The sequence below is a fragment of the Oryx dammah genome, unplaced genomic scaffold, assembly GCF_014754425.2.
Source record: "Oryx dammah isolate SB20612 unplaced genomic scaffold, SCBI_Odam_1.1 HiC_scaffold_8, whole genome shotgun sequence".
Classification (NCBI taxonomy): Eukaryota; Metazoa; Chordata; class Mammalia; order Artiodactyla; family Bovidae; genus Oryx; species Oryx dammah.
This window is the reverse complement of record NW_024070192.1, coordinates 9,644,398-9,669,153: the sequence shown is the minus strand read 5'-3', so window position 1 is coordinate 9,669,153 and position 24,756 is coordinate 9,644,398. Positions and strand designations below refer to the sequence as shown.

At 51.3% G+C, this 24,756-nt stretch overlaps 1 protein-coding gene across 1 annotated transcript in view; it reads left to right on the top strand.

The window, feature by feature from the left end:
• The first annotated feature begins 4,876 nt into the window (after positions 1-4,876).
• Positions 4,877-24,756, top strand: part of TIMP2 (TIMP metallopeptidase inhibitor 2) — a 54,103-nt gene continuing 34,223 nt past the window's right edge. The window contains exon 1 of the mRNA XM_040244743.1: positions 4,877-5,308. Within this exon, the coding sequence (XP_040100677.1) occupies positions 5,179-5,308 (130 nt within the window). The 5' untranslated portion in view covers positions 4,877-5,178. The remainder of the gene's footprint in view (positions 5,309-24,756) is intronic.

The following is a 24,756-nucleotide window of genomic DNA, read 5'->3' as shown; positions in this document are numbered from 1 at the left end:
TGCCTTGAGACAGTCTCTTTAGGAAGGAGGCAGGGGCAAAGTGGGGGTTCCTGGTGGGAAATGGGGACCATAGGAATGTGGTCTGAGGGTCCTAGAAGCCCCTCCAACCCCAACTAGTCTGGTAGGTGCTGCCCCCTCCTGTCTGTCCTGAGTCTTGCCGGGAGCCACAGACCCGGGCCAAGGTCCGGCAGGCTGTGGTCAGCATGCGTATGGGGGCCAGACCGGGGTATCCGGTGTGATCGGGGTCTCCTATTAAGGCTCCCCTGTTAGCCTGCCCCCTAGGATCAGGGCTGGGGAGGCTGGTTAGGAGAGAAGCCCACAGAGGGAGCTGTCAGCCCCAGGGTCCTCCTTCTTCCTGAGTCTGGGATGTGTCCTGACCCTGACCTGGCTCCTTGAGGCAGTTGTCACAGCTGAACCCTCTACCCGCACTCACCTCCAGCAGTTGAGCCCTCTTGTCAGCAGAGCAGAGACTGTATGAAAGGGCCGCCGTTAAGTAATCTAATTCTTATGAGTATCTCTGGTAGATTTCTCATCAAAGGGCTCAGTTCCCATGATCTGAAGATGGGAAGATTCTAGCTGGGAGCACAGGCAGAGGTTAACGAGGAAGAATGGAGAGGTCAGGGCAGTGAGGCGGGGTGCCCAGCAGCCAAGGCCGCCTGAGCACCATGAAATGGCTGGGCGGGTCAGGGTGTGGCGAGCTTTCAGGGGCCACTCTGTCCCTTCACTTGCTGTGCTCTCATGAGAGTTTTTTATTTGTTTGCTTGTTTTCTCTAAGATTTATGGCTGTGCTGCATCTTCATTGCTGCATGCAGGCCTCCTCCAGTTGCAGCGAATGGGGGCTGCTCTCCAGCTGCAATGCACAGGCTTCTCATTGCAGCCGCTTCTCTTATTGTGGAGCATAGGCTCTAGACACGCAGGCTTCAGCAGTTGTGACACACGGGCTTGATTTGTTTTGCAGCATGTGCGATCTTCCTGGACCAGGAATTGAACCTGGGTCCCCTGCATTGCCAGGTGGATTCTTCACCACTGAGCCACCAGGAAAGTCCCTTCTGAGAGTCATTTAATGTTCAGTGCCTCCTGACAGCAGCTACCACTTGCACCAGATTTTAGAGCCTTCTGGGCATGGTCAGGCATGCCCAGAAACCCACTTGTTGTTCAGTTGCTCAGTCGGGTCTGACTCTTTGCAAACCCATGGACTGCAACACAACAGGCTTCCCTGTCCTTCACCAACTCCTGGAGCTTACTCAAACTCATGTCCATTGAGTTGGTGATGCCGTCAAACCGTCTCATCCTCTGTCGTCCCCTTCTCTTCCTGCTCTTGATCTCTCCCAGCATCAGGGTCTTTTCAAATGAGTTAGCTCTCCACATCAGGTGGCCAAAGTATTGGCGTTTCAGCTTCATCATCAGACCTTCCAATGAACACCCAGGACTGGTCTCCTTTAGGATGGACTGGTTGGATCTCCTTGTGGTTCAAGTGACTCTCAAGAGTCTTCTCCAACACCACAGTTCAAAAGCATCAGTTCTTTGGCACTCAGCTTTCTTTATAGTCCAACTCTCACATCCATACATGACTACTGGAAAAACCATAGCCTTGACTAGATGGACCTTTGTTGACAAAGTAATATCTCTGCTTTTTAATGTGCTGTCTAGATTGGTCATAACTTTCCTTCCAAGGAGCAAGCATCTTTTAATTTCATGGCTGCAATCACCATCTGCAGTGATTTTGGAGCCCAAAAAATAAAGTCAGCCACTGTTTCCACTGTTTCCCCATCTATTTCCCATGAAGTGATGGGACCAGATGCCATGATCTTCGTTTTCTGAATGTTGAGCTTTAAGCCAACGTTTTCACTCTCCTCTTTCACTTTCATCAAGAGGCTCTTTAGTTCTTCACTTTCTGCCATAAGGGTGGTGTCATCTGCATATCTGAGGTTATTGATATTTCTCCCGGCAATCTTGATTCTAGCTTGTGCTTCCTCCAGCCCAGCATTTCCCATGATGTACTCTGCGTATAAGTTAAATAAGCAGGGTGACAATATACAGCCTTGACGTACTCCTTTTCCTATTTGGAACTAGTCTGTTGTTCCATGTCCAGTTCTAACTGTTGCTTCCTGACCTGTATACAGGTTTCTCAAGATGCAGGTCAGGTGGTCTGGTATTCCCATCTCTCTCAGAATTTTCCACAGTTTATTGTGACCCACACAGTCAAAGGTTTTGGGACAGTCAATAAAGCAGAAATAGATGGTTTTTTGGAACTCTCTTGCTTCTTTGATGATCCAGCAGATGTTGGCAATTTGATCTCTGGTTCCTCTGCCTTTTCTAAAACCAGCTTGAACATCTGGAAGCGCATGGTTCACATATTAGGAAGGGGCTTTTATCCCTGTGTTGTAGACGGGGAGGCAGAGGCTTGGCAAGGCCACTGAGGCAGCTGGGCTGGTGCATCTGAGAGCCACAAGGTGGACTCTTTGCCCCCACTCCTGCCCATCCCACCACAGAGAGCATCCTTTCAGAGGGGATCGCTTTGCCCCTCTGCTCTAGAAGCTCTGACCTCAGAAGAAGATGAGATCCCCTCCCAAACCCTCAAAAGTCTCCTCCGTGGCTCCTCTCCCTTCATTTCTCTCCTCTTCCACCAGCTCAGGAGTCTCACTGGTCCAGGGATCGTTGTCTGTTCCGTGGAGGCCTGACCGTCCTACTCTTTGAACAGTGTCCACTGTCGATGTTTAAGAAAGCACTCCTGGTGGAAGGAAGGCCAGCCCAGGCAACTCGTTTCCTGCCTTGTGCCCATTGTGGACCCCGATCCCCTCCTGCTCCACCATCAATCTACCTGTAATGTACTTCTCATCCTCTGTGCACTTGATCATCTATGTGTCTACCTTCCCTAAAAGGCTGAAAGCCCCTAGGTTATCTATTTCTTTCATAAACTGACAAATGGATTTTAGCTTCTGTAAAGTTTAACAGCATTTTGTTCTACCTGCAATAACAAAGAAAGAAAAGGCTACAGACAGCCAACTTGTCATAATTTTCTGCATTAACTGTACTCACTAAGTTAGCATCAAACATCATTTCACAAATGACACTTTATTTTACAGAAACAGAAGCTGAAGCACTGACTTTGGAATTGTCCAGATTCTACCAGTTTAACTTTTCTCTAAGTTGTCTATTTCCAAGTGATCCGGGGTCACCACGGGCTGCAATGGCTTGAAGTGGGGCTTGGGTTCCCAGCCAGAGATTGGGGCCAAGTCACAGCAGTGAAAGCACCAAGTTCTAGCCACTAGACCAGCGGTCAGTGACAAGGCTCTGGCGCTTCAGCTTTGCAGAAAAGAATCCCCACAAAGACAGAGAGTAGTGACTCAAAGGATTTATTATAAGGAAAAAGAGTACAGTACGTGCGGATAGAGACACGGGCAGACTCAGGGAAAGTCCCTGAGTTGCACCCTTGTGGCAATTTAAATCACTTAAATGGGGTGTTTCTTTCTGGTTTCCTTTGGCCGATCATTTTGATTTGTCTGCTTCACAGTCTACATTTGGCGTGTCTCAGAATCCTTCTATATGGGCACATGCATCTCTTAGCCAAGATGGATTCTACCAGAAAAACCTGTGGGTAGCCTGGCATTAAGTTAGCATCACTCCCCTTTGACCTCCAACAAGCCTTTCTGTGCCTGTGTGGCTAGGAGATCTCCTGACCTCCAGAATGAGAATGACAGGGCAGAGCCCAGCCTCCTCTCTTAATTATCCTGCTATTCTCCTCTCAGTCTGCAGGGAATGAATCTCCAATCAATTTACTTTGGGGGTGCCCATTTACTGGTTCAAAACCATGCATAAACAGAAGGCAGCCATTTTTAAAATTTCTTTCAGTATTTTCCCGTTTCATATCAAGTCAGCATTACATAGTGGAGTGGACAATGATTGTTTGTGTCATTTTCTCAGTTTACAACTCCTGGGCTAGATGACAAGAATGAGGCCCTACGTGTAACAGTGCCCACCACAGAGGGGGCTCAGAGACAGAGATCCCCGGGGGTCACATTTTCCATGCCATCCATACCTCTAAGACCCTCTGCCTTTCCTGGAACACAGAACTGTTTTGGATAAAGTATTTCAGCTTCCACATTTGTGGGCTAAGGAAGGAGAGCCCAGAAAACACCTTCATCCAACCCTTTTTTCTTCTGGGCTGGCTCCTCACTCTTGCCGGCTGGTCAAAATGAAGGCCGGTTTATATGAAATCCTGTGTTGTTCATAGTACACACTTCCGCCCACCCCCCGCCCCCCCCGCGCCCCCTGACTCTATTGGCCAAGCGCACTTAAAATTCTAAGGCCTCTAATTGAAAAAGGTGTTCTCAGTAAGTTTCAGGAGTCCACCCAGCAACAGGGTGCAGGGAGAGGGGCGGCAGAGAACGATCCGATCCGTGCTTCAAAGCGGCACATCCTTTTCCTCAATCCCTGGCTAGAATCGCAGGGATCCCAAGGGTGGAAGGGAATCAGGCAGCGTACACCTCCCGCGCCAAGCTGGAGGGGAAGCGGTGATGGGTGGGTCCCCTGGTGCCCTGGAGAGGTGGACTGCGAGTCCCAAGTGCTGAGTCAGGGTCCACTGGGCGCTGTCTGCCTGCAGTGTCCTCCCCCCACCAACCTCTGGCGATCTGGGAGGCTGCGGGGGTGCGGCTCCGAGCGGTGGGAAGCCAGGTGCGCAGCTGGGGGCCCGGGCCGTGCCAGGCTGGGCACAACAAAAGCCGGACTTGGGGGAGGGCCGGGAGGCGCCGGAGGCGCGCGGGGAGGGAGGCGGCCGAGAGCTCCCGGAGCCGGCATTGGCCGCCCGCCACTGGGGGGCGGAGCCAAACCGCCTCGAAGCGCAATAAAAGGCCGGCTCGGCCCGCACCCGCAGCGCACACATCCATAGAAGGCAGTGGAGCACCCGGGACCAGGTCCGCGGCGCGCGCGCTCGCTCGCTCGCTCGCCGCCCCCCAGCCAGCTCTCGCCTCCGCACCGTCAGCCGCGCCCCGCGCCCCTCTCGCTGCACCCCGCAATCTAGAGCCAAGAAAGTTTGTGCGGCGAGTGAGGGCCGGAGAGGAGAGCGCGCCCGCGGAGTGCCGTCCAGACCAGCGCGGCCCCGGCCGGCGAGAGGGGAGCGCCCCGAGCCCAGGCGGCGGCGGCTAGCCCGAGTCCGCGACCCCCGCCCCTCCGCCCGCCATGGGCGCCGCGGCCCGCAGCCTGCCGCTCGCGTTCTGCCTCCTGCTGCTGGGGACGTTGCTCCCCCGGGCCGACGCCTGCAGCTGCTCCCCGGTGCACCCGCAACAGGCGTTTTGCAATGCAGACATAGGTAAGGACGGCGAACCCGCCCCGGCCGGGCGCCCACCGCCCCCGCGGGGCGCGCGGGACCTCGAGGTTTCGCCAGCGCCCCGCCCGTCCGCATCCTGCAGAGGGACCCAGCGCCCGCCTCCCGGGGGCCTTGGTGCTTTCTAGAATCCTGCAAGTTGACACCAAAATCGTACTTTCTTTTTCCCCATTCCTTCTCTCTTCTTTTCCTCTCTGCCGAGATGCTTCTCAGCCTCAAAATTCCACCAAAATTCCGCTGCATTTCCAGCCCCAGAAAGGGAGCCAGGGAACGGATTGGGTTTTGGCAGGCGGAGGGCCCCGGGATGCCAGTGATGGGGGGCGGGGAGAGTGGGGGCCACAGCGCGGGAGTAGGGGCCCTCTTGCCCTCGGTGGGTTGAAGGACGGGGAACCCCAGGAAGAAACTTTCGCAGGTGAGATGGGACTTGGGCTCCTCTGGGCTTGGAGCTGGGTGGGGAAGAGCTACTCCGCCTGGGCCTCTGCCAGCAACCCCATGTGGGGTTCACCAGATCCGGCTGGGGCTGGATGGAAGCGTCCCTCCCTTGGGCAGGTTCCCCACGGGCTCAGTGGGGCAGCCCGAAAGATGGGCCGAGCCCCAGGGCCGGCTCCTCCCCCGCTCTGCCCAGGAGGCACAGCTCTGCAGGGACAGGCAGGATGGTCCTTGAGTGGAGACCGCTTTTTCTGGACATCCACACAAGCTTTGGTGACTGGAGATGGCAGGTAGGGTTGTCTGGCTGCCTAGAGTCCTCAGCACCTATCCCTTCCCCTCCAGATTCCTTCTCCCCAAATACGGGAGCTGGCAAGGAAGAGAGAGCCCAGTTACTCTGAGCCACATAGAGGGCAGGAGGCTGAGTGGGGAAAGAGAGCACCGCAGAATGGGGAGAACCAGCTGACCTTGGAGGTTTCCATCTAGTTCTCACTTGCGGGCCTCCACTGCCCTGGCTTTTCCTGGGACAGGTTTCACCAAGACGACAGATGTACAGCAGGTGGGTCTCTGTGGCTCCCTCTCACTTCCGCACAGGTTTATTTTCTGCTTCTAAGGCTCAGCCAGCCCCGCAGCCTGTTGCCAGGGGTAGGGAGGCTGGGCTGCCCTCACCTGTACAGGCTCAAAGCTGGGGTCTCTGGGTTTCTCCCGTTGTCAGCCATACCGTCTGATCTCCCCACGACTCCTGGCCACACCCCAATTGGCCCTTGGAGCTGCCGCCACCACCTGCTCCAGGAAGTCTTCAGGTGATCCTACCTGTGCGAGTCACATAGCTCAGGCCAACCTGCACTTGGGTCCCGGCATGTGCTCCCAGAGTGGCTCACTACAGCACCCCGACTGCGGGAAGCTCTCCAACTTGGCTTCGCTGCTCAGGAAGATTGGCATGGGGAGGAGAGGCTCATCCCAGTGTGGGAGCCAGGATCGGCCCTCCAAGGGGTGTCCCCTGGGAGTCCAGACCTGTTTAGGCCCCTTGCAGAAAGAGAAGCTGTGTTTCTGGGGCAGGATCAGGCCCAGGGCCGGAAAGAATCCATGAATTAGAAGATTCTAGGAGCAGGAAGGGGTTGGGCTTGGGACCATCTCACACTCCTCAGCTGCACAGAGAGGATGTCCAGCCAGCCACTCCCATCCTTGCCCAGCATCAGCTGAGGCAGTGCTGGGGCTGTTTTCTGCTTTAGATTTGGATCAAGGACAGCAAAGGTCAGGGTCCAGGAGTGTCCATATGCCTCAAGACTCCTTGCTTTGTAGGTTGCCCTCTCTTCCACCTGCATCTCCTGGCATTTGTGTCTCAATCATTGCATTAAAGTCATCGTAGAGCCAAAACTTTTCACCTCAGCCCAGCCCAGAGGTTCCACAGGGTGTGCTGATGCCAGGGTCCTGCTGCAGAGCCCAGAGTTTTTGGTCCCCATGATTACTGTAACAAGTGACCACAAATGGGGGGCTTAAGACAGCAGAAATTGATCTCTCACAGCTTAGGGGCCTTAAGTCCAAAATGAAGGTGTTGGCAGCGCAGGTTCCTTCTGAAAGCCCGGAGGGAAAATCTGTGCCAGGCCCCTCTCCTGGTAGCTCCGAGCAATCTTTGGTGTCCCTTGGTTTGTAGACACATCACTCCCATCTCTGCTCTGTCTTCAGGTGGCCGCCTTCTCTGTGTGTGTGTGTCCTCTCCTTTTACTAGGATACCAGTCATTGGATTCAGGGCCCACCCTAGTCCACTGACCTCATCTTCATTTGATCACATCTGCGAAGACTCTTATTTCCAAATAAGGTCACATTCACAGCTTCTGGGTGGACGCGAATTTGGGGGGAATGCTGCCCAGTCCTGTTGCGCAGGCAGCCCTTCTGTGCTCACTCAACTGGGGACATGTTGCAGAGACAGCCTAGGGTGTCAGACCTGGGTGGCTGTGGAGGAAACCTTGCAAAGTAATAGCCTTTCCACCTCCACTTTATGTGGTACAAGTCCATGACTTCCTTGATGATGATTCCCTACTCTGACTGACAGCAGAATTGCCTGGGGTCTGGAGCTCTTTGCAGACACAGAATCTGGCTCAGATCTTGGCTTTTGTAGTTGTCAAGCTCTACAGGTGACTGCCACCAGGGAAGTGGGCCAGGGATCCGGGAAGGGTGATGGCCTGTTGCACACTGGGGTTCCCTAAAGACTGATCTTTAATGCAGCGTGCCAGCTCCTTTCATTGTTGGCTGGACGCAGGCTTTATAAAAGGCTTGGGGTCGGCAAGAGGCAGTTGGCTTAAGAAACAGTTATGTTTCTGTCTGCCTGTGTAGAGATTACTGGGGGAAGGGTAGGGGATGGCATCTCCTTAGCTCTTGCAGCCTGTGGGATTGGAACTGGGGTTGGCAGAAAGTTTGTTATGAGGTTATGCGATTGAGGAGGAAGGGGTGGGTAGGGGTGACCGGGGCTCTTCCTGGACGGCCCTGTTCCCTGACCTTTCCAGGAAAGTGGGAATGAGCCGGCAGCCTTTTGGGTCTCAGAGCCCTGCTCCAAAGTGCTGCTGGCCTGGCCCTGTCTTATCTAATGCCATCTCATGCAGGCCCGCATGGCTCCAGGAATCTGGCTGGAAGCCAGCATTGGGCTTGCTCTTTGGGCAGTGCCACCGTGAAGGAGTTTGGGGTTCCTTAAGCCAGCTGAGTGACTTGGCAGACCTGGGCTGCTCCAGCTGGTTTCTGGAGTCACAGGTAAATCCAGGAGCTCCCTGGATCCAGAGGGTAAAATCTCCACCAGTCCCCACCCACCGTGACCTGGGTGGTGGTGCCCAGGGCCACTGTCTTCCAGAAAAGCACCTCCAATCCATCTTTCTCAGAACGCTTCCATCTCCAGTCACTGCTTTCTGCAGACCCTCCAATGGTCTCTAGAACCAAGTGGGGCAGGGCCCGCAGCCAAGGCCACATGCTGGTTGCCAGGGCAAATGGGCTGGCCTGGGGCACACGCTGATGGGTTCCAGCTAGTGGGCTCTCGGGGAAATACACAGCAGGCACTCAGAAAGCGCAGTGCCTTCTCCAGACACGTGCTGGGAGAAAGCAAGGCAGAGCTTCCTATGAGCAGAGTGAGGCCTTGGGTGCCATAGGGGTGTGGGTAGGTGTCTTTAAAGACACTGTTGGCAAGTCCGTTTGCAAAGTATACAATCAGCTGTGTTTTGTAATCCCAGTTAGCCTATTGGGCTTGCTTGTGTTTCAACAAGCAGTTATGGAGTGACCCACTCCACCCCAGGGGATGGCAGGGAGATGCAAGGCATTTTCCCTGCCCTTGGGAAGGAATACCAGGACTCTGGCTCCAGGCTGGGTGGAAGTGGGTGTAAGACTGTGTGGGTCAAAGGGGACCGAAGCCCTGTAGACACCCCCACCCCAGCCAACTGCCAGGGGATGGTTTAAAGTAAACCAGACTCCATGTGCTTCGGGCAAATAATGAAAAGAGTAACTGGGTCACAAGATGAAAAGCATTTGGGGTTCTGAAGAGAGATTCCAGGTTCTGACGGGAGGAGGAGGAGGGTACCATGGCAGGGGTGGGGCACTTGAGTTCCTGGTCCTGGACAGTGTCCCTGGACGGATGTATTCTCCAGGGGGTTGACTAGAACCTGGGTTGGGAAGTGGGAAGAGATGTGTGCAGGGCTTAGAGGCTGTGCTGTGGGTGTGGCATGTGGCTGGGAGGGCGCTCTCCTACCCTACGAATTCTTCCCTCTCTGATCTGAGGGCGTGGTGCCAGCTTGCAGCTTGGGGACTGCCGTGTCCTCTGCAATCGGTGGTCTTGGATGCTAGTCCTTGAGCTGCAGATGGGCTGGGATCCCGCTATTTCTCTTTGCCATCTCTGCTGAGTTGCCAAGGGCATCCCATATGTGCGGGTGCAGTTGACTCCCAGGCTTGGGTGGGGGCATGCAGCCATTCTCATCCTGATGCAGAGCCATTGATCCAGTGCCCAAGGGGCTGTGGGAGCAGATGAAGCCCTTGGCTCCCAAAACAGCTGAGAGATATGCTTGGAGGACCCTGGGGCAGTCTAGAGGATGGGCAGAAAAAAAGGCAGGAAAAAGAAAAAGTGTATTAACTGAACCACTTTGCTATACACCTGAAACCATCACAGCATTGTTAATCAACTATGCTGCTGCTAAGTCACTTCAGTCATGTCCGACTCTGTGCGACCCCATAGACGGCAGCCCACCAGGCTCCCCTGTCCCTGGGATTTTCCAGGCAAGAACACTGGAGTGGGTTGCCATTTCCTTCTCCAATGCATGAAAGTGAAAAGTGAAAGTGACATATCGCTCAGTCGTGTCTGACTCTTCCCGACCCCATGGACTGCAGCCCACCAGGCTCCTCCGTCCATGGGATTTTCCAGGCAAGAGTACTGGAGTGGGGTGCCATTGCCTTCTCCATAATCAACTATACACCAATGTAAAATAAAAAGTTTAAAAAATAAAAAATAAGTACTAAGGATTTAATGTACAATGTGTTGCCTGTAGTTAAGACAGCTGGGTGATAGATAAGAAAGTTGTTATGAGGGCAAATCCTAAGAGTTCTCATCACAAGGAAAAAAAAATTGGTTTTCTTTTATTGTGTATTCATCTGATGGGTGTTAATGTAATATTTCGTGGTAATCATTTCATGATACATGTAAGTCAAATGATCATGTATGCTGTACACTTTAAATTTATACAGTGCTATATGTCAGTTATATCTCAATAAAGCAAAAAAAAAAAATAAAGATACACGAAAGGAGATAAAGAGAAGGCAGACCACTGATTCTTCTCCCCTGTCCTGGACATGCCTCCACCCTGCGTATACACACACACACCCGGAGCCAAGAGCAAATGGTCTTGTGGCTAGGATGGGCTTTCTGAAAAGAGAAAGGCAGACTTAGGAAGTCAAGGTTGGAAGCATAAGGAACCCTAAATTGTAGGATGGAGCTAGGGGAACATGGACTAGGCATGCTGCTGCTGAGTCGCTTCAGTCGCTTCAGTCGACTCTGTGCAACCCCATAGAGGGCCTCCCACCAGGCTCCCCTGTTCCTGGGATTCTCCAGGCAAGAACACTGGAGTGGGTTGCCATTTCCTTCTCCAGTGCATGAAAGTGAAAAGCGAAAGTGAAGTCGCTCACTCCTGTCCGACTCTTAGCAACCTCATGGACTGCAGCCTACCAGGCTTCTCTGTCCATGGGATATTCCAGGCAAGCGTACTGGAGTGGGGTGCCATTGCCTTCTCTGTGGACTAGGCATGGTTAAGTGCCATTTCATGGTGCCAAAGTAAACAGACAGGCTACTTGGGAAAGGTGAGAGTCTGGGTACATAGCAGGCTCTTGGGCAGCAGGGCCCAAAAGGACGAATGAGACTAGAGATCCGATTTATCACGTGGAGTTTGCACTCCATCTCGAAGGACCCGAGGAGAGGCATTGAGGTTGTGCACCTGTGGCAACAGTGGGCATTGCTCAGGGATTTTGCCAAAAGGCAGATGTCTGAATTAGCGTCCCAAATTGGGGCTTTCCCATGGCTCAATGGTAAAGGATCCGGCTGCCAATGCTGGAGACACGGGTTCCATCCCTGGGTCAGGTAGATCCCTTAGAGAAGGAAATGGCAACTCACTCCAGTATTCTTGCCTAGAAAGTCCCATAGACAGAGGAACCCGGCAGGCTACAGTCCATCGCGTCACAAAGAGTCAGACACGACTGAGTGCACACACAGACACACATGGGACCCTCAGGACCCAGGGCTTGGCCATTGGTATCTCACAGGTGATTCTGATGCCCACCAAAGTTTGCACAGAGCAGTCATCTCCAAAGTGGGTAACCAAGGCAACTTGGATTTGAGAAGAGAACCTTATAGATACTTAGCATATGGACTGACAGCAGCACTTGTGCCCAGTTTTAAAATGAGCAGGTAGACTTTGAGAGTGATTGGTAGGTTTCTGTTTGGTTGCTACAGGGCCCGTAGACCGTGAGACCGCAGGGTCTCGGTGCGGGAGGGGTATGTGAGGTGCCCTGGAATGCTGGGAGGAAAGGCAGTCAAGGGAAGTGAGGCTGGGGAGGACTTCCAGCCTGAGGGATGGTCAGGGGCACCAGCATCTCAGAAAGGGCAGGAATGAAGCTGGTTTCCCCCAGCCCAGGCCCACAGTCCCTGGCCCCCAAGGCCTGGTCTGGCTGGGATCCCGGAGCCTTCGGTGCTACCATCACTGCATGGATGTGCAGCTCCAGTGGAAAAGTGATACAGACCCAGGGGAATCCCATTTTGTAGCTGATAAAATTGGGGTCAGCTGTGTGCAGTTAGCCTCCTGGGTTAAGCTTCTGAAGGCCCCAGCAGGGTGCACTGGGTGAGGGTTTACTGTAAAAATCAAATTGAGGGGCTTCCCTGATGGTCCTGTGGTTAAGACTCCTAGTTTCCATTGCATGAGTTTGAACCCTGGTTGGGGAACTAAGATCCCACATGGCCTGCAGATCAGCCATTTTAAAACATAATTAAAAAAACTTTTTAAGTTTAAAATCAAATTGAGATGTTACCTCTAAAGAAGGGTCCTAACCCAGGGGGCAGGGAGCTTCCTGGATGGTGCAGTGTGGTAAAGACTCCGCCTGCAATGCAGGAAGCTCATGAGACTTGGATTCGATCCCTAGGTTGGGAAGATTCCCTGGAGGAGGAAATGGCAACCTGCTCCAGTATTCTTGTCTGGAAAATCCCATGGACGGAGGAGTTTGGCGGGCTACAGTCCATGGGTTGCAGAGTCGGACATGACTGATCCTTTTCATCCTTTGAACCCGGGGGTCATGGATGTGTATCCAGAGATGGGCCGGCAGGATAGCCTTGAGCCCTGAAGCAGTCAGCTCAGCTGAGTGTGTGCGTGCCTGTGTTTGTGGCTTCCACCAGATTCTCAAAGGGGTGTGTGACCTCTAAAAGGTTAGCCACTGCCTTAGAAGGCGTTCTTATGGCCTGTGGGGGGAGTAGGGGCTCTGGAACCAAAGGGTGGGCAGCCTTGAGCCCCAGCAGTGGGGACCAGGGTGAGGGTCTTTGCTGTACCCCTGAGAGCTGTTAGACATGGCAGGGGAGGAAGAAGGAAGCTGCAGGCAGGAGACCGGGTTAAGGGGCTTGTAGTCACCCAAGTGAGCAGAGCAGGTACCTGGTGGGGGAGGAACTCAGGAAGGAGGGAGGGTGGGTGATAGGCTGGAGGGGCAGGGCGGGGTGGGTGGCCCCCGCCTCTGGGGTCTGACCTCAGGGCTGGGGCCAGGCATCCCCTAGTGTGGGCAGGTGGTCAGCAGGGGTGCCCGTTCCCTGCTGAATTCTGCTGGGAAAGAGAGACAGAGGGGTCTCCAGCTGTAGCTCCAGCAGGTCATGGGAATGAATGAGGGGCCTTGGAGGGAAGAGACAGAGAAAGGGGTGGGGGCACGTAGGTTTGGAGCAGCATGGTCAGGATGGCCGCCCTGCAGCCCACACCTCAATCCAGGGGTGAGACTTGGGGAGGTGCCCTCTGCCTCGGTTTCTCCATTTCCCAAGAAGCGATGACCCTACCTCCTAGGGCAGAAGTGCAGTGCCTGGGACGGTGCCCATGGAGACTATTGGGGTTGGGGGGGTATTGACACTTTTTGTGCTTGATGCTGTGCTGGGCGTGTAATCCTCACCCCACCCCGAGAGCTGGCGTGGCTCTCATACAGGTGTGGGGGGGTGCAGAGATGCACAAGCTGGGCTCTGGTGCCTCCAGGAGGGCGGCCAGGAAACTGGGAGGGAAACTGCCTAGGTCTGTGAGGGAAGAGTGACTATGACAAACGGTAACAGCAGCTGTCACCATCGGTGCTAAGTGCTTGGAACCGTGTTTCACACATTTTTGCTGTTAATTCATCTAATTTATAATTATCCCTATTTTACAGATGATCAGATTGAGGCACCAGCTGATTCATTTGCTTGGGTCATATGACTATCAAATAGCAGAGTAAGAAGGCAGGGTTTTAAAATGCAAGGAGGCGTACAGGGGAAGCTGAAGGCGACCATTTCGGTCCACCGAGGCTCGGAGGGGGCGGTCTCTGCAGAGCATGAAGGATGGAGGACCATGAAGGAGAACTCTGGAGAGCTGACCTTGTTCGGGAGATTTCCCCATCAATTGGAGATGAGCTAAATTAAATTAAGCTCTATCCTGACAGCAGAATATTAAGCAGTCATTTTAAACAGTATTACAGATTCATGTTTATGACCTAGAAAAATGTTCAGAGTGCATTAAATTTAAAAGCCCAGTTACATCTGTATGCTTTTGCGTTTCAAACCCTAATATAAATTTTAAATGCATAGTGCATAACTGTACAGTTAGCAAAGTTATCAAGCAAATACTCAGGTTAAAAAAAACAAAGACCTTGCCAACCCTAAAAACTCTCTTAATTCCTCCTGGTCCCTAAGGAAAAGGGGACCTCCTTTTCCTTAGGTAACCACTCTCCTGGGCTTTATGGTGAAAATTCCCTGGCTTTTTTTAGTGTAGTTTACTGATTCTGTATTTATCTCTAGTTTGTTGGTTTTTTTTTTAATTATGCTTATACATACACATGTAGAGAAAAGTGTAGAAGGATGTCTGTCAAAATTCTAGGCAGTGGGTGAGATCAAGGGTAGTTTTTATTTCGTTTTGCTTATCTGTATTTTCTAAATTTTCTGTGATTAACGTGTGTTAGTTGTATAATTATTTTAAAGTGAAAAGGCAACAAGGAGACTGGGGTAGGGGTATCTTCAGGATTGGAGAAGCAGAAGAGAAGGCTACAAGCAAGGCCGTGAGAGCCTTGAACCTAGAGGGTGGGGATCACATCCAGGGCTGCCTCCCTTTGCCTTGTTCCTCTGAGAAGCAGATTCGGGAAGGGTTTATTGCTTCTTGAAAACAACTGTTACCATTTTTCTGCCTCAGAGACGTATGCTTTTTATCTGCTTTGTTGAGGTATGATTCTACTGTTCACCCATTTAAAGCGGGCAATTCAGGGAGGGACTTCCCTGGTTCCCTGGTGCTCCAGTGGTTAAGACACTGCGTTTGCACCGTAGGGCAGCACAGGGGTTCAATCCCTGCTCGGGGGAACTAAGATCCTGGTATGCCGTGCAACATGGCCAAAATAAATAAATTTCAGTTCTCCTTTATAAGTTAATTAAATTATAAATTAAATAAAGGACAACTCAGTGGGTTTTTTAGTGCAGTCGCAGAGCTGTGTAGCCATCACCACTATCTGATTTTACAGCATCCCAAGGACCCCTGTGCTGGGTTCAGTCTGATATTTCCGATGAGACTTAGTATGTTTCCACCTGGTGCTGCAGCAGCAAGGCCATGCCCTGCAACAGGACGCATAGGATGTAGCCTTTCAGGGCTTGGCAAATAGTACCCCCACTACCCCCCACCCACCTCTGATCCCCTGTTACGGTAAATACGGTTTTACTGGAATGCACCCACACCCATTCCTAATACAAAGTCTGCAGCTGCTTATGGGCTGTAAAAATGGCAGCCTTGAGTAGTTGCAACAGAGCTACGTGAATTACCATCTTGCCCTTTATGAGAACTTTCCCTCACCCCTGGGTGTGAACTTCCTGGGGCCGACTCACCTCTCACCTGGTGGCCTGCTCCTTGCTTTCCAGAAAGATTGATGCCTTGGGGTCTCATTCTCTGAACTGACCCTGAAGATGCAGTGAACCTTGAACCTGTGAGCCCGAGAGAGGGAGAGATGAGCTTCAGGGCTGTAAGCCTTCCGCTGTGAGACGTTCTAGGGTGGAGAGTTCCCGGGGACAGAGCCTTGTTTGGGATCAGTCTTCACTTGGCCCTTTCTCATCTGTGGTCCGGAGGCCTTGGTTGGGCTTCCCGGAGACCCCGTAGGGTCAGGTCATCTTCACCGACTCGGCTCAGCTCTCAGGCTCTGCACCAGGCTTTGCTTTGACTGACTGATGACAGTCAAAGGCTCTAGTTAGGAGGCACTTCAACAGCTGATTCTTTTTTTTTAATATAAATTTATTTATTTTACTTGGAGGTTAATTACTTTACAGTATTGTATTGGTTTTGCCATACATCAACATGAATCTGCCACAGGTGTACACGTGTTCCCCATCCTGAACCCCCCTCCCTCCTCCCTCCCCGTACCATCTCTCTGGGTCGTCTCAGTGCACCAGCCCCAAGCATCCGGTATCATGCATCGAACCTGGACTGGTGATTCGTTTCATATATGATATTATACATGTTTCAATGCCATTCTCCCAAATCATCCCACCCTCTCCCTCTCCCACAGAGTCCAAAAGACTGTTCTATACATCTGTGTCTCTTTTGCTGTCTCGCATACAGGGTTATCGTTACCATCTTTCTCAACAGCTGATTGTTAACCAAGGACAGAATGGGGAAGTGGACTGACATTTTAGAGAAAAAAAGATGAAGTAAAAGATATCAGAGGAAAAGCCTGGGTCTTTGGAGCCTACTAGAGCTGGTTCTGAGTCCTGCCCCTGTGCCTCTCTGAGCCCTGGTTTCTTCTGTAAAAGCAGAATTAAATGTCTCGGGGACTTCCCTGGTGGTCCAGTGGCTAAGACTGTGTGTTCCCAATGCAGGGGGCTCAGGTTCAGTCCCTGGTCAGGGAACTAGATCCCACATGCTGCAACTGAGTTCACATGTCTAGACTAAGACCTGGCGCAGCCAACTAAATTTAAAAAATATTTTTTGAAAAAAGAAACTCCTCAGGGCTGGGCCACAGCAGATGGTGAGTGAATTTCTGATGAATGAGTAAAGTGTGCGAAAGCATGGGAGGGACTCAATAAATGTCAACCCCGCCCACTCCATCTAGATTTCTGAGATCCTGGATAATGCTTCTGCGAAACCTTGTGGGCCTCTGTCCTCAGAGCTCCTCAAGAAGAAAGTCATGTGCATAAAAAAAGAAATAAACCTCTGACATTCCTGGCCCCTTCTGTTTTTTTTTTTTTGGCTCTTCCTCGTTGTTCAGTCGCTCAGTCGTGTCTGACTCTTTGCGACCCCATGGACTGCAGCACGTCAGGCTTCTCTGTCCTTCACCATCTCCCAGAGCTTCCTCAAACCCATGTCCATTGAGTTGATGATACCATCCAACCATCTCATCCTCTGTCGTCCCCTTCTCCTCCTGTCTTCAATCTTTCCCAGCATCAGGGCCTTTTCTAATGGGTTGGCTCTTCGCATCAGGTGGCCAAAGTATTGGAGATTCAGCATCAGTCCTTCCAGTGAATATTCAGGGTTGATTTCCTTTAGGATTGACTGTCCTTACAATGTGGAAAACTCAGCCTGGTTTTTCTCTTTGGCTCAGCTCACTTCTGCTGCCCTTTCTTTGGTCCAGATCAAGAATTCAGGACCCCGGATGGGTTTTTAGTGCAGGCACGTGATGTGAGGGTAGTTGAGAATTCACTGTGCAGAGGTGGTTGACACGCCCCAGACCACTGTGACCTCACATGGGTCACGTGACGTGAGGTACTGAAGAACAAGGACCAGGAGGGGGGATGCCAGGAATGCATTAGACATGGAGATGCGTAGGAATGATCCTACAGGGCCCCAAGTCTAGAGCGTTTGCACACACACAATGAAGTGGGTGCCCCAGGCACTGGAGTCCAGGAGGCTGTCAGCAGCGCTTCAGTGGTCCAGTGGCCACCAAGGAGCACAGAGTCTCCCAGGGCAGGGACTGGGGTTCAGTCCCTGGTCAGGGAACCAGATCCCACAAATCACAACCAAGAGTTTGAATGCTGCAACTGAGACCCGGTGCAGCCAAATAAATAAACAAATAAAAATAAATATTAAACAGACAGTGTTCCGTGTAGCTGGGATAAAAGACTGGGGGTCACTCATAGATTTCAGGTCTGTGTGGATTTTTCCACTCCCAGGGAAGCGTCCCTTTTCAGGACTGTTGACCCTGTGACAGGACAGCTTTGAGGGCAAACATAGTTCTCTCCTGGGGGCTTTTCTCCGCATCCTCTCCAGCATTTACCCTTCAACTCTCAGAAGCCCCTGGGAGAAATGGCTCCGCTAGGCTCTGCCCAGACAGAAACCAGGTATCTCGGGAAGAGAGGCATTGGAGCAGAGAAGTGATGAGCGCAGCTGGTCTCTGATTCTCTGTTGTGACGTCTTGGCCTCTCGGGCACATTGGCTGCAGGAGGGGGCTTCCCTGGTGGCTCAGATGGTAGAGAATCTGTCTGCAGTGCAGGAGACCTGGGTTTGATCCCTGAGTAGGAAAGATCTGGTAAAGGAAATGGGCTCCCCCCTCCAGTATTGTTGCCTGGAGAATCCCATGGACAGAGGAACCTGACGGCTACAGTCCGGACCCGCAAAGAATCAGACACGCCTGGGGGACTAACACTAGGGAACAAAGGAATACATTTAAGGAGGTGTTTATTTCTTATGTGCCAATTCTGGAAAGCAGGGTAAAACGACTGGCAAATAGTTGCCAATCAGAAGTCCCTTACATAAAAACTACGACCTTTTGGTGCAAAAGGACTTTGTCTCTTCCTGTTGACAAGGACTCATGAGGTAGGTGGTAGGTCAGACAGGTGTCCTCCCCTGTCTGGATGGGGAACAGTCGATGACTCACCCAGGGTTTCGTGGTCAACGTGGTGCCAGGAATCTAATGAGCCAGAACCTGGCTCAAGTCTCTGGAAACAGGTTGGACGTCACAGCTATGGCCTTTCCATTGCTCTGTTCCACGTGGCCAAGAAGCGTGTTGTCCTTGGAAGGGCTGACTCTAGGTGGGTGTGTTTTGTCTTAACCTGAGCAGTTTAAAGTTTGAAGGACATTTTGACAGCGCCGGTCTCCCCTTGAATGTAAATTGGTACAGCCGCGATGGACAGCACTGTAGAGGTTCCTTAAAAAGCTACAAGTGGAGTTGCCACATGCTCCAGCAATCTCATTCCTGGGCTTGTATCTGGAGAAAACTGGTTTGTAAAGATACACGCACCCTAGTGTTCAGAGCAGCACTATTTGCAATGGTCAGGACATGAAAGAAACCTAAATGTCCAACAGATGAATGGATAAAGATGTGGTTTGTTTATACAATGGGATACTACTCAGCCATTAAAAAAAGAATGAAATAATGCCATTTGCAGCAACACAGCTGGACCTAGAGATTATTGTACTAAGTGAAGCAAGTCAAAAAGAGAAAGACAAATATCATAGGATGTCATTTATATGTGAAGTCTAAAATATGATACAAATGAACTTATTTACAAAGCAGAAACAGACTCACAGACGTAGAATGCAAACATGGATGCCAAAGGGGAAAGTGGGTGGAAGGATAGATTATATAAACCACTAAATATAAAGCAAAGTCCTGTTGTAGAGTGCAGGGATACATTCAACATTCTGTAATAAATCGTAATGGAAAAGAATATGAAAAAGAATATATGTATAGTTTAATCACTTTTCTGTACACCAGAAACTAGCACAATATTGTAAGTCAACTATACTTTAAGAAAAAGAAAGGGAGAAAAGAAGTCTCCCCTTTGGTCAAGCAACTCTAAATCTAGAAATTTTTCTGCAGAAAATAATAAAGGATGTGTGCTAGCATCTCATCACAAGGATCCTCACCTCCATCTTGTTTATCTCAGTGTTAGATACATCACAGCCGCAGATGCTCTGCAGGACCAAAGGTTGCAGATTTTTTTTTTTTTGGCCAAGCTGAGCAGCATGTGGGATCTTAGTTCCTGACCAGGGATAGAACTTGCGCCCCCTGCAGTAGAAGCATGGAGTCTTAAACTCTGGAGTCCCCAAGGACTTTTTACTGAATTGTAAAATGTTCAGATAAAGGAGGAGGAATTAGACTTGCTTCTGCAATATGGTTTTCTAATTTTTCTGTGTTGAACTTGAATGACATGTATTGTTTTTAAAGTCAGAATTTGCTGAAGGATGGGTCTGATTGTGGGCAACAGTAGGATGGGGCCCAGACTTTTAAAGCTGATTTGGTCCACGTTCAGCAATGGGCACCATGAAGAAGGGCCCACTGAGCAGAGCAGGGTCATCCAGAGGATGGGAACCATGTTCTCGGAATCACTAAGCTGGTGTCGGGAGAGCCTGGGCTTGGGAGAAATGCCCTCAATGCAGGATCATCTGGAAGAGGATGGCAGTGGTGGCTGTGCTGGGACATTCTGGAATGCCATCAAAGGCCCCACAGGCTGTAGGTTTTAGTCATATTATCTGCCCTCCCCACTGACCCCGCTCCAAACTTGTCCCATGCTGAAGGTGAGTGTCTATGACCTTGCTGAGAAGAGGCTAAGAGACTGGGGGCTGAGTATGCTCTGGGGAAGGAGAAATAGACATAAGATTTTGTATCTAGGGGGCCTGGAAGAGGGGCCCAGAGAGTGGGTGGGGTGGGCTGTGGTTGAGGGGTTCAGGGGCAGAATTCCTCCCACCATGTGCCAGGTCAGGGTCCAGATGACCTCTCCAGAACCCTTCCAGCCCCACACAAAAGAGTTTTGTCCTTGGATCCACTCTGCCTCCAAGATTCCAAGTTCCTGCTGTTGACTTTCTCAAGAAACCAAATCCTGAGATCGGTTGCTTTGACATCTTGGGACCACTATCACGTCCCCCAAACTAAATTTCTCAAGACGAGTGCCCTCAGTCCTAGCCATGAGGTCAGGCTTGTATGATTTCTTAATTTGGGTGCGCAGTGGGGGCCCCAGGCCAGCATTCGCTCCCCCCACCTCCAGCTCAGCTCAGCAGTGAATCCTGGAGGGGCAAGTGTCCCCAACCTGAGTGGGACCAGACGCTCTCCCTGTGGGAGGAGGGGTGGCCAGCGTTGTCAGGGAGCCCTGACCTTGAGGTGCCACAGCTCAGAAGAGAGACGCCCTAACGAGGACCACTGTGACCGTGCTGTCAAGCTGGAACAGGAAGGGTTTTCTCCCTGCCAGGCCATCTTTAAACATCGAAGGCACGCAAGCGCACTCTCAACAGGCATCTTCATGGTCCCCGTCTGCCATCCCTCTGCTCATTGCCGGGCGCTTCCCAGGTGGCGCTATTGGCAAAAACCCGCCTGCCAGTGCAGGTAGACAGACTTGGGTTCAATCCCTAGTTTGGGACGATCCCCGGAGAGGGAAGTGGTACCCACTCCAGTATTCTTGCCTGGAGAATCCCGTGGACAGAGGAGCCTGGCAGGCCACATTCCATATAGGGTTGAAAACGAGTCAGACACGACTGAAGTGACTTGGCACGCATGCATGCGCTCATCGCCCCAGCTGTTTAAGGCAAGTCTTCCATGATCAGTGGACCCAAAACCGGTGTGCTGACTCGTGCTTGCTCTCTGGCTGGCCCGTCACTGTCCCTGACTTCACCTCTGCTCTGATGTCACAGCACAGCAGCTCTGTCGTTTCCATGGCAGCGGCTGCCAGAGTTCACCAGCTAGGGCGGGTGCTGGGCTGCTGGCGAAGGTGGAGAGCTGCGATTCCAGCCAACTTTGGTCAGTGGGCCCTGGAAACCCTTTGCAGACCACCCAGGGCTGAGGTTCTTGGGTCCGGCACCTCATCCATTGTGGGGGTGGTGTTCTCTCTGTGGCCAGTGGTTTGGTGAGGCTCTGAAGGGGCTCTAGGAAGTGGGCCAGTAAGGATGTCCAGGCTGCATATCCAGAGGCTAACTGAAAGTCCTTGCACCATGGGGCTCTGCATCTACAGTTCGACTGGGGAGGGTGGACAGTGGAAGCTAGTGGGACAGGGTTGGGGATGAATGTGGTGGTTCCTCGGGGGCGGGGATAGATCATTATACAACAAGAACAGTTGTTGGCACTGGGGACCCCTGACCTAGGCGGGGTAGCCACAGTCGTAAGGTCTGAGGGAAAACGATTGACATCGTCAAGGGACATTTAGTTGGATCAGCCATAAGCAGCAACCCCACCCCCCACCCCCGAAGCTAGCCTGGTATCTCCCATAATTTTGGAAGAGTCTGTGCCTCGTGACTGTCTTAATGAAGCTGGTTGGGAAGGTAACAGACACAGTGACCTAGGCTTGTTCTCCTAAGAGGTTGGCTGCCTGGCCATCTTACCTTTCTAGAACTGTCCTGGTCCTGAATATGCACCAGGGAGATGGTTAAACATACAGGTTTATAAAACACCATGCCAGGAGAAACCTGTGGTAGGGCCTGGCCAGGACTCATAGTCATGGTCTCTGTCCAGATCACCTCCTTGCCAGGTGATTCTGATACAGCTGGTCTAACACCCAGCCGGCTTTAGGAGCCACCACTTAACTGAGGGAGGGTTGGGAAGTGAGCAAAAACGGAAACTGGGTAGGGAAGTGAGCAAAAACGGAAACTCTGGGCAGCACACGGGGTGTCACAAGTGTGCTTTGAGAGGCTAGAACTCAGAGAAATGGAGTTTAAAATGTTTTTGATGTTTGTTTTATCCCGGCTTGACTTGGATGTTTCCAGTGATGGGTGTCTCATTACCTATCAAGTCAGCCCAATGATTTCAAGACAGCCCTGTAGAAAGTGCTGCTTTCCACCTGCGCCAATTTCTGCCTCCCTGTAATATGTTCTCAGTGGTCTGGTCCAGGCATCTGGAGATACGCACAGTAAGTACCACCCTCTTTTCTAAACAGCTTGCCAAGCTTGTGGGTGTTTCTGATAGTGATGAGCATCTGCCCAGATGGATGTTGCTGTTATCATCCCCATCTTACAGGTGAACAAACTGAGGCACCTAGGGTTAAGAAACATGCCCTAGGTCACACAACTGCTCAATACTCTGAACCACCAGAGTATATTTTCCTAGACTTTTCTACCACCTGCAAGCATCCCTCCAAACATTCTTGGTTCCATAGGACTTTCCTTCCTATGACCTGTTTTTGTCTATTTTTTTCCTTCTCCTGAACTTTGAGGCCCTCCTCATCCTTTAACCATTCTCTGTCTTTCTGAACCCTATCTGGGAAGAGACAGCCTCTCCCTTACTCAGGTTTTCTCCTTATCTAGTAAATGTGTCGTTCTTATTTAGTATACATATATTTTTTTTATATATAGTTTTATTTATTTATTTAGGCTGTTCTGGGTATTTGTTGCTGAGGGCTTTTCTTTAGTTGCAGTGCACAGGCTTCTTATTGGTGCATGGATTTCTCATTGCGGTGGCTTTCTTGTTGCAGAGCACAGGCTCTAGGCCTTTGGGCTTCAGTAGTTGCAGCATGTGGCTCAGGATAGTTCCTGGGCTCTAGAGCACAGGCTCAGCAGTTGTGGCGCGTGGGCCCAGTTGTTCTGCAGCATGTGGGACCCTCCCAGACCAGGGATCGAACCTGTGTCTCCTGCGTTGGCAGGCAGATTCTCCACCATTGAGCCACCAGGGAAACTGGTGTCTATTTTCTGTTAGGTGAATTCCTAAACATTTCAGTAATTATATTTTGATTTTGAAACTTTCAGACTATTTTGTTTGGATCCTCACGCATCCTGTGGGGTGGGAATGGCATGGATATTCTTCCAAGTACCTGTGGTAAAGATCACGTTGGCTGTTTGGGTGGCCAGAGGTCTCTGCCGACTCTGAGCTCACAGCTGGCTCAGACCCTCTCGTTTCCTGCTTTGCTTCTTTAGGAACTATGGTCTCCCTCTTGGCACATGCAGGGTTGGACGTGGAGACCCACGTGTGGGTTGTCAATGGGTTCCCAGGACACTTGGCCTTGTTAGATCTGACCAGGTGTTCAAACCTGTGAAAAATCTGAGCTGAAGCCTTGCATTCCAGCAGCACAGCTGGTTTTCCGTCTCCCTGTGGGTGACTGTGTGCTGGGGACGTCACATTCGGTGACAATGGACTTGGACTCAGACGCTCGTGCGCTTGACTCACGGAAAGCCCATCAGAGCCCGTTCACTCTTCTGGTTTTAGACACAGTTTTAAGACACTTCTTTGTGTGAGTCCCAGTCAGTCCAGAGCAGTTTAGAAGCCGTATGAGAAAAGGGGGATAGGATGCCGTCAGACCCCCCAGAAAGTTACAACTGTGGAGGAAGCTGTGAAAAGTTGACTTAAACTATATTCCGGGGCCATTTAGTTCAGAGGAATTGCGTCATATATATATGGTTTTTGTTGTTGTTCAGTTGCCAAGGAGTGTCCCATCCCAGGGACTGCAGCCTGCCAGGCTCCTCTGTCCTCCCCTGTCTCCCCGAGTTTGCTCACATTTATGTCCATTGAGTCAATGATGTTATCTAACCATCTCATCCTTTGTTGCCTCATTCTCCTTCGCTTTCAATCTTTCCCAGCATCTCCAGTGAGTCAGTTCTTTGCATCAGGTGACCAAAGTATTGGAGCTTCAGCTTCAGTAACAGTCCTTCTAATGAATATTCAGAATATTCAGAAATGTTTTTTGAAGGCTCCTATATATCTTAAAAGCCCTTGAGCGATTTTCTATATTGTAGTCCTAAAGGTAATCCAGAGTTCTAAAAAGGTCAAGTTATATCTCTTCTGTGTACACTCAGGAGACAGAGAAATGTTTAACTTCACGTGTGAAAGAGCTTTAATTACATGGAAAGGTTCCCGCTGGCCATGCCACTAACTGGGGGCCCTTTTATTTCTATTTTTAAATGTTTCAAAGAAAATGTGCTAAAGTATGTCACCTGGGCGTTGAGTCTGTGGGCCTTGGGAGAAAAGCCGGAGCATTTTTCTTGTTGCTGTGGAAATCAGGGGCCACCTTGTCAGGGAGGAGGAACCAGACCAGGTCTGGGAAAGGTGGGTGGGTGGGATGAGGAGGGGTTCTGTTTGAGGAAAATGAATGGGATTGAATACAGCAAAGGCGCTGGACCTGCGTGGGGGACATTTGGGGTGGCTCGGAGCCTGGCCAGCTTTGCCAGGGGGCAAAGATCATGAACTGCTGGAATGTTCTCAAGCCTGCAGATCAGGGATCAACCAACTGACTCTGGTGAGATGGTTAACCGAGCACATTCCTGGGCCCCCTTCCCACTGAGGCTGGGGTAGGATCATCAGTCTGAGGCAGGGCCCCAGAATCTGCATTTTAGCCAGTAGCTTAGGCGACTGTGATGCAGGTGACCTCTCGTTCTGCTTGGAGACTTGCTCTGTGGACC